The 10,649-nt window shown below is 37.3% G+C and overlaps 1 protein-coding gene across 5 annotated transcripts in view; it reads right to left on the minus strand.

Moving 5' to 3' along the window:
* The window catches only part of hdac7a (histone deacetylase 7a), a 105,414-nt gene extending 96,670 nt beyond the window's left edge, over positions 1-8,744 (minus strand). For all 5 annotated transcript variants that reach the window (XM_016507610.1, XM_016507611.1, XM_016507609.1 and 2 more), the window contains exon 1: positions 8,467-8,744. In XM_016507610.1, the coding sequence (XP_016363096.1) occupies positions 8,467-8,485 (19 nt within the window). In that variant the 5' untranslated portion in view covers positions 8,486-8,744. The remainder of the gene's footprint in view (positions 1-8,466) is intronic.
* Positions 8,745-10,649: the final 1,905 nt, after the last annotated feature.

Here is a 10,649-nt window from a genome sequence, read left to right on the forward strand (position 1 = left end):
ATATATATATATATATATATATATATATATATATATATGGTACATACAACACTGGAGCGTTTCAATTACCATAGAAAACAATTTTGAATTACAAAAATCAAAACAAAAAAAAAAAGAAATTACATTAATGCAATTAAAATGGAAGTCTATGAGGCAAGGTACTACACCTGAATTAATGTTAAAATACATAAAAACATTAAACTTAAGATATTAATAATACTTGCTATTAACTTGTAATTAACTTCTATTGAATCCAGGACATTTATTGCAATAAGATTAATTGAATAAGAGGACTCATAGTGGTGTGGATTACTTGTGGATTATTGTGATGTTTTTATCAGCTGTTTAGACTCTCATTCTGACGGCACCCATTCACTGCAGAGCATCCATTGCTGAGCAAGTGATGCAATGCTACATTTCTACAAATCTGTTCCCATGAAGAAACAAACTCATCTACATCTTGGATGACATGAGGGTGAGTAAATATTCAGCAAATTTTCATTTTTTATGAACTATTCCTTTAAATGTCAGATGGGGTTTCTCAGGAAGTAAGAAGTAATGTGTTTTTCTTTCTTAAATTCCCCAAAACCATCTCTAGACAGATTTACAGAGCGCTTCAAGACAGATATAAATATGGGAACCTCTAGGTTAGAATGAGGAACTCCACAAAAAGACTCAATTCAGGGAAACAACAGTTTTTTTTCTAAAATAAAGTGTGGTAAATGGATTTACAGCAAAATAAGTCTATACATCTTTAGAATTAGAAAACACAGTGAAAGAAGACACAGATATAAGTCACTTTTTGCCCTAATGAAACCGGTCAAATAAAAGCAAGTACGATGGAAAAAGCTGCCACCATAAATGCAGTCATATGGCTTTATGAGGCACAGACTTTCCCGAGTGGAAACTGTAGTGAGATTTCAGTTTGCAGAGCGATATGGATGGCGAAGAGACACGGGGTACTTCCCAGCAAGCTCTGAGGTGGACGTGCTGTACAGCCACTGACAACATTTGACATCATTCGACAGCGGGCCCACCTTTTTCAGCAACAACAATCCTGAAAAGGTGGGTGGAAGAGGTGGAAAGAAATGCTAAAAATAAACCCAGGTTGTGTCTCTACTCGTCTTCACTCTTTCTCATCCTCTCTCTCGCTAACGCTCATCAGCTCCTTTCAGTGGTTATACTGCGAAGTCGTCCCTACCGTATTTCAGTTCTGAAATCGGTCACACACAGGAAAAACACCTAGTAGCTGCTGTATTGAAAGACAGAGCTTGAAATCATCGATCAAGCCAAACAGATTTCACAGATCAGTGAAAGGTCACGCTTACATTCATACCGTTTGAACCAGGTGCCACTGCTTCATTTCAACTTACAATTTAAGATGTAACGTCTGAGAATAATAGATTAATAATAATAATAATAATAAATTAAAACATTGGAGTCAACCAAGCATCATATAATAATATAACAGAATTTTTGTAACATGTTTGTATATTCATGATATGAAAGCCTTGATGAAACACAAATGTTTAAAATACAAAAGGTTCTTCACTTCTCGACCTCATCAGCTCCTTTCAGTGGTTATACTGAAGTCGTCCCTGCCGTATATCAATTCTGAAATCTGTCACACACAGGAAAAACACCTAGTAGCTGCTGTATTGAAAGACAGAGCTTGAAATCATCGATCAAGCCAAACAGATTTCACAGATCAGTGAAAGGTCACGCTTACATTCATACCGTTTGAACCAGGTGCCACTGCTTCATTTCAACTTACAATTTAAGATGTAACGTCTGAGAATAATAGATTAATAATAATAATAATAATAAATTAAAACATTGGAGTCAACCAAGCATCATATAATAATATAACAGAATTTTTGTAACATGTTTGTATATTCATGATATGAAAGCCTTGATGAAACACAAATGTTTAAAATACAAAAGGTTCTTCACTTCTCGACAGCTATTAAGTTTACATCTTCTGAAGCAGTTTTATATCATTGATATATTATTATTATTATTTAGATTTTATTTTGTGTATTTTCTGTTTTATCATTATTATTATTTCTTTATTTTTTATATGTCTACATTTTATAAAGTTTTAGTTTATTTCATTTTATTTAATTTAATGAGATACTGTGAAATGTTGCCTTTGATATTTTATTTTTTATATTTTATTTCAGTTAATATAAAATGTTTAAAGATTAAAAAAAAAATGTTAGTTAATAATAATCACCTCTCTCTGAAAATGTCACTTTAGATAAATTAATGTATAAATGTAAAACTGTTTTGGATCTTACATTACAGGTTTTTCTGATTTATTCATTGCTGTTGTATAGATGGGTTTTAATTAGAGGATAACAGTGTCTACTGCAACTTGTAAAAAACTTTTGTGTTGTTGTAACTAGAACCTTCATTTTCTTTTTAAAATATGTAACTTCTTTTAATTCTGTAATGTCACATGTATTCAAGTGAAAAAGAACTGAGCACATCTTGACAAAATTTTCACATTTTAACTACTGGCAAGGTTTTATAAATGTTGCATCTCCCACAGCAGCAGCCTTAGCAATTATTTGTCTATTGGTCAGGTAACGTCATACAAAAAAGTATATATTTTTATCTTTAGAATAATGTGTACTGATGAATTGTGCACAATGACGATCAAGAAAATATTGACTGCAAGTTATCACATAACGTGTGCTCCACAACCATTTAACAGCAGGCATATGAAACCTCTTCGTGTTTCAAAAATGTTTACAAAAGTATGTCAGGGACTTTCAGTCCAGTACTGAATGTTTGTCCAACTTGAAATACTTTTCTGATGTCTTTGCACATGAGCATGCAGATGAAATCGAGACGTGCAGAGCAATGCAGAATGACCAGAGTGGAAAACAGGCTCAAGAGAGTGACACAGTGGAATCCTCGATGGCTTTACACGTCAGTTTCAGTAGTTATGTCACGCAAGAAAGCGGTGCGGTGATGAAGACCCTCAAGTGTGTGAGTAACACATGAGAGTTCCTGTCATGCTCTGAGTCACTTCCAGGAATCGCATGAAAACAGTCAGCCCTCCAACACAGACACAAAGTGGGGAAAAGAAAAAGAAAAACAGGTAAAAGTGTGGACAGGTCAGAAAAAAATACCACCTGTAGACCAAAAGGAAAAGAATCAGACAGAGGCAGGAGGTAGAGGTCCATTAATACCAAACCCAAATCATTCACTTCCTTTTTATTCCCTCTTCCAGCCAGTGACCCTGATGTAAAATATTTATAATTATAATGTATTTTTTATTAACTCAAAACCTATGGAAGCACATTTCTGCCATAAAATTAAAATAAATGCATACATACATTTCTCTTAAAATTTGGACGTAGTTTCTCATAGTTCTAAGGAAAAAGAAGTAAACTTAGATTTATAAAATAATTTCTGTTATGAAAACTACTTTTTTTAAAAACGGCAAGATACTCTTTTTTTTTTGCCATGGACTTAAAAGGTAAAAATAAAAAATAAAAATATAATTGCAACTTTTTGCAATCTCTTTTTAGATGTTTTTCTTGCAATTGTGTGCTAAATGTGTGATTTGTGAGAAATAAACTCAGTATTGCAAGAAAAAACTGCGAGAATTGTGAGATAAAAAGGTGCAATTACTCATTTTTTTATTCTGTGGCGGAAATGGACATCCATACAAAATAGACCTGCGATTATGAGTGGAAAAACTGACCCATGCCTGGTCTGAAAGATTAGCGTTAAAGTTGCATGTCTATCCGTACAATAAAAGCATGATTTGTTATGATTTCACAGCATGTTCATCATGAATCAGAATGCTATAGTAATAATTTCCCTGGAAATCATTTATTAATAACTGGCCTTTCCTATGTGTGTTTTTCCAGGACAGGTTTGGCCTGCCATCAGCAGGTTTTTCCCTACTGTACTTGACATTTGTTTTGTGACTGATAAGGAAGCGCAAAACATAATAATGTCCTCTAATTGAGAGAAAAGCGTGAGATGGTGTTGACATTGAGATGGTTACTGGGCAAGCAAGTTTGTGCTTTTGACAAATTTATCCTATGAGAAATGTAATTATGTCTAGGTATACATCTCAGAGGAAATTGCCTAATGGAAGTTTCATTTAAGTATCAACTTTCTTTAAGATGCTCCTCCAAAATGTCCTTAGGAAACAATGAAAATATTGGTAACACTTTAGTTTAGGGACCAATTTTCACTATTAACTAGCTGCTTATTAGCATGTATATCCCAAGCATATTGGCTGTTTATTAGTATTTATGAAGCACATATTAATGCCTTATTCTGCATGACCATATTTTAGATCCCTTAATCTGACCCCATACCTAAACTTAACAACTACCTTACCAACTATTAAGAAGCAGCAAATGAGGAGTTTGAGGCAGGAGTCATAGTCAATACCTGGTAATTAAAAAAAGTTAATGAGAATAGCTCCCCAAACTAATGTGTGACCAAAATATCTAGTGAGACGCCTCTTAACATAGATTAATTACTGTGCTTTGAAATTATTTTGGCTGATTTGACTCAGATAATTTGGTTTTGGAAGAATCTGATTAGAAACTATTCATATTCATATAGTATATTCATATTGAGATGTCTGATTTTGATTGCAGACTTCGGCATCTTGGCCACTAGATGAGAAATACATACAATATAACACATACAATGATATTTAATGCACGTGCACACAAAATAAAGAATAAACCAACGCTGCTGCATCACAAAAGGTCACTGGATAAAATGGCAATCATAATGCACAAAATTATTCAGCATTTACTTCCTGTGTAACTCAACATATGCTGAAAGCTGGAAACAAATGCCTAATGCTCAACAGGAAATTGATCGAAGGCAAACCACCACATGCTTGACAAGTATTTCATGTAAACTGAGTGTCTCATTTTGTGGTTTGAAAGCATAACAGAGGCAAGACGCATTTCCATGCACTTATTTATAGATGTTTCCTATTTATTCAGTTCACTGAAGTCACCAGAGGAGGGCATCAAACACATGACCACATCTGAAAGGAACCTTCGCTATGACTCTACAAACAAACCACTCATGTGGATAATCCCAAAATTGTTGAGGACAAAAATAGTTTTCTCATATCCTGCTCAGTATGGAGCTACACTATCATGCCATGCACAGAAAATATTTCTCCACGTCTCCAGCATTATGTCCAGGCAGCTTGTGTGAGTGATTACAGCTGATGGATTCCAAGTTCTCTGAAAGGTTAGAATGTTTTTGTGCCACCTACTGATGCCTTTCCATTCCATTTGTCAAATTTTTTTATCTGAAATCACAGGAAAATAGTACCACTCTACTTCATGACACTTCAAAGATTTGTTTATTACTTATAAAATTGTGCAGATGGGCTCTTTTGGGCTATTGACATTGATATTGTGGACGTGTCTCCGTGTCTGGGAATGGAGTGCTTTAAGGATCGATCTTTGTCTGAAAGGATGTGCAGTCAGGTGACCTCCTCACCCCTCTTGACCCCTGTTCTTCATGTGAGCTGACCTCTGGGAGAACATGTTGATGAGCAGTGGCTGGAGATCAGATTTCCTGTCACCCATTTTCAGGGCTGACTGTATTAATTAGTTATGCTTCTAAGGCTGGCATCACTAAAACTACTGAATATAGGGTTTCTTTTAAATATTCAGACTTATAATTTTTGCCTGAGTGTTGACAAAATGGGTGAAAGAGTGTCACAAAGACGTAGGAGTGAGATTTTGAAACGGGCCAGTAAGCAACTACCCAAATCCCCCTAGCAACCACTTAACAACACCCCTGCATCCAACCAGAACACCAAACGACCACTTGACAACACCTTAACCTCCACCCAGAACACCTAGCAACCACTTAACAACACCTTAACATCCACCCAGAACACCAAACGACCGCTTAACATCCTTATATCCACCCAGAACACCAAGCAACCACTTAAAAACATCTTAACATCCACCCAGAACACCTAGCGACCACTTAACAACACCTTAACATCCACCCAAAACACCTAGAGACCACTTAACAACACACTAACATCCACCCAGAACACAAAGCGACCACTTAACAACATCCTAGCATCCACCCAGAACACCTAGCAACACCCTAACATCCACCCAGAACACCTAGGGACCACTTAACAACACCTTAACATCCACCCAGAACACCAAGCGACCACTTAACAACACACTAACATCCACCCAGAACACCAAGTGACCACTTAACAACACCCTAACATCCATGCAGAACACCTAGCAACCATCCAGAACAGCCTAGCAACCACTTAGCAATTCCATAGCAACTACTTAGTTATGCCTTAGCAACACTGAACACCCTAGCCACCATTCGGCAATACATTAATACTCACCCAGAATACCTTAGCAACACATTTGTTTAGCATTGTTTGCACACAAAGGTCGTCCCACCCCAAAACTATGCCACTGGCCTCCAAGCTTTCTGATTGACTAACATGTGTCAGATTCTATATTGCTGTTTACAGAGTGATTTCTCAAGACACATATTTCATGCAATATCCGTCAGGAAAAATTAATCGTTTGCAGCCACTTTATAGTTTTTAAAAGTAACGGGCCATGAACGTCTAAACTGATTTTATCTTTGCTACCTAAATAATGAGAGCGATATCAGTTTGCAGCATGTGGCCGTCCAGATGGACTGGCAGTTCAGTACAGTTGCCAACAGCTGGATGATCCGAGGGCTGCCCTCAACACTACAGTGATATTCCCAGTGGATGAGAGGATGGATACAGGACAAGCCAGCAGCCGAACAGAGAGCAACTCTTCCTGCTCAGGACAGGAAAAGCTACCACTACTCAGACTTATCACTAATAGCACAGGCGCTCCTGAGAGACAAGGGTACAGCACAGAGCGGATAATGAGAGGAAGACGCTTTTCAATCCGCGTGTAAATGAATGCCCCTCGAAAACGGAGAATCTCAGGCCACTTGAAAGAAGCTTGATTGCTCTGAAAACACAGACCGTACAAATAGCAAATCTGACTTCAGCTTCATATTAGTTCAGAAGCTACCGGGTGTCTTGCAATCATTTCAAATTTCCAGGGTTTGGTCTTCAGGGATTAGGACATGCTATCCATTGACTACTTCAGCAGAAACTGGCAGCACGCATAACCAGAGCTTCTCTCTTTAAAGTTCAAAACTAAAGACTTCAACAGATTACATGTTTACTTCCCAATTTCGATGTTAAAATGGGCATATCACATAGACAAAAGCGAGCAGCCATGAGATTTTGGGGAAACAGGCGTCTACATCAGTCTGAGAGATGAATGCATCACAAGGCTGGCCACAAGGCCACTTCCTCATGGATGTGAGAAGAGGGCATTTCCTCTCAAATCTCCACCATTAGCTCTGCCATGTCCACAAAACACTCAAATCCTTGAGAAAACTCTCAATGAATGCATCTTTCTGTTTCAATGAAGAAACTTCTCATTATTATGTCCATGACGAGGCAAAACTACGGTAAATTATTACTCATTCCAGTTCTGGTCCCTTTTAATATGCAAAATCTGGTTTTACAGCCTGATGACACATTTTTAGATCTAATTCTTTAGAATACATCTACTGCTTCATTAAAGAACCCAAAAACCAACACACCCATCAAGAACCCTTGAAAATGGACCTTGATAAGAAGAAGCCAAGGAACCATTGAATAACCTTTATTTTAAGAGTGTAGCAGATATCTAATCTTATTCCACCCGCCAAGAACATACACGCACCATCCCTCACCATCACTTTATCCTCACTTTCCGCTGCTCGAACCCAAAATATTACAAATCACGTCCAAGCCATTTAAAACCGCCCGAGAGTTCCATTGTCTATCATCTCGAGACATCTCTCATTTTCCCTTTTCTAAGTCATGTAACTGTTATTTGTCCCAGACTGACACAGATGCACAGATGCAGTCTGACTCACTTCAACTCAGGGTGGGTCTGTTTCCAATTATCGCACCCCTCCACCCACAAAAAGAGAAGTTACCTCCAAAAACAACAAAACAAGTGAAGAAAACGGCTTGCATGCTGCTAAAAGTTCCCCTCCTTTTAAGACGCACACCGAGGCAGCTAACAAAAAGCCACTCTCCCTGAGACTCCTAAACTCTTATCAGCACTTTCCTTCCCCTCTGCGCTAGAGCGTGGGAGCGTGGAGGAGAAAACCTGCACCCGCAAACAACAGGAGGAAGCCAGTAATCTGAGTCGAGGCACTCCGAATGATCCCAGGGAGCGGGGGAAGAAAGACAGCCTGAGAAAGCCTGACAGGAAAGGCTCGGACGGCACTGAGATGTTACAAAACTCAGTCGAAACTAGACGAAACTTAAGGGGGAAAGGTTCTAGAGACCTGAAGCGAGCTCTTGATGATGTTCCCTGTCAAACCAAACGATAGCTGAAGAGAGGGATCTTAAAACAAGACACTTACCAGCAAGTCGAGCGTACATGCAGCGTGTCGGGCTCTACAGCGTCTCTATGTCCATAGTCAAATGTCTCACGGTGTCCAGCCAGCGCAGTCAGTGTCCACAACAAAAGACATGAAGGAGCGAATACGGGAGGGCATGAATGTCAAGGCTCTTAGTGAAACAGCCTCTTTCTGTATCCTCTGTTCATTCAGAGTCTACTTACACTAAGTTGGCAATGCCTCTTTGCGGGAACAACTTGTTTCAGGATTCCCCAAATGTCTGAAGCTGCAAGCAGAGGAAGAAAAGGAGAGGAAAGAGAGAGAAGAGAGAGTGTGTGTGTGTGTGTGTGTGTTTGGTGCTGAAGGGAGGGCTGGGGGGTTCGGGGAGGTGGGAGGGACACGCTCTAAAGAGGCCGGGGCCATCTATGCCAGACAATAGCAGGAAAATGAACATCAGACGCTAAAAAGCAACAGTCTGATTATTAGAGAGTGCTAATAACAACAACAAAGAATGAAATAACAACAGAACGAATGTTGTTTTTGCACTTCTTTTAGAAGATTTAGACATTTCATCTTTTTTTGTAAGTGTTAAAGGAAAATTCACATTGAAATAAAAAATCTGTCATATTTTTTCACACTTATGTCCTTCCAAACCCGTGACTGCTATGTATTTTGTGGAACATAAAAGGAGAAAGCTTGTATATTTTATGGTGATCATGTTAGTCAAACCCCCCAAAAGACAAAAATAAAATATAAAAGAAAAGAAAAGAATAATAAAAAAAAAATAAAAGAAAAGAAAAGAATAAAAGAATCTTCCAAAGTCTTCCAAAGTTTTTTAGGAATATTATTAACAGTTGGAGCTATTAATTCTCATTCATAATTGTGTTTAGATTACAAAAAAACAAACAAAAAAAAAAAAACAGATGCAATTTTTTTGTATTTGTGCTGCAGTGGAGGGGAAAATTCACTGAAAAATCATTTATATTTCAGCACCATTTCAATTCATAAGCTGTGCAATATAATGTATCATCATGTTGACTATTTTTATTATACTTTATTATACTTCTGTCAGGACCACTATCGTCAAAGATGATTGACAATTAGCATACAGTTTGGATTGGTGGTATGGTTCTGTTCTGTGCAAGAACTCCCTGCGCCTCCATGCAGCCTAGCATGGATGAGAGCAGGGAGAGCAGCAATAACCCCCCTAGGGTAAACAGAACAGAACCAACATAAATGTATTGCAGATATCGTTAAAGTTCAATAATGTTATGTACACATTTTAGAATTAGTCTGATTCAAAGGAGAATCAGAAGGCTGAATCCTGACTGACAGAGGAGGAGCTGGGGATGGAGAAGGGTAATTAGCTATTGAGCAATGCGAAAGCTGCTGATAATACTGAGGGAGCTTATATATGAATGCTTAGATAGGTGTTGTATTCCCATAGGTTGATGGGGATCAGCTGAGAGTCAGCTGATGCGAGCTTGACTAACGTGACCTGCCAGAACTGATGCTATGCTTGATTTATGGTGTTTCTGGTGATTGCCACTATAAACTGTCATTGTGGAGGTTCTTCAAAAATGATTTTCAATTCCATTGAAAAAACTAAATCATTTACAGGTTTGGAACAACATTAAGGGGAAATAAATGATGTATGTTGCTCCGTGGCTGTCTCTAAGTTGTGCTTTAAAGAAGTACACTTATTTTGATCTGTTGACTAATATACTAAAGCACATTTAAAGTATAATTTGTAAAGTACATGTAAAGTATGAATTTAACTGTAGTGTGTTATTCAATATTATATTTAAAATAAATAGCCTATATTTAAGGTGTACTAAACTGCAACGTCATCATTACAAATATGTCATTACAAACACGTTTAAATACATTGCATACAAATTTCAAAAAATTGACCTTACATTTTAGTTTACCATAAATGCTTGTCAGTACATTCAGCTATACACTTTAACCATATTTCAAATACAATAGAAGTAATTATGAAATTACATATAAAGATGTACTTACGTCCTACATACAGTGTCAAAAGTACTCTTGCATTTAATTTAAATGTAAACTATATTTAATTTAATTGCAAATAACATGCAGTTAAGTGTCTGTTAGGTGTCAGTTTGCAGTGAAGTATTTTAAGTATATCATTTCCATACTCTTTTTAAAGATATGCAGCTATATTACATACAACTGAACAA

This window comes from Sinocyclocheilus anshuiensis, unplaced genomic scaffold (assembly GCF_001515605.1).
Source record: "Sinocyclocheilus anshuiensis isolate Anshui unplaced genomic scaffold, SAMN03320099.WGS_v1.1 scaffold2232, whole genome shotgun sequence".
Classification (NCBI taxonomy): domain Eukaryota; kingdom Metazoa; phylum Chordata; class Actinopteri; order Cypriniformes; family Cyprinidae; genus Sinocyclocheilus; species Sinocyclocheilus anshuiensis.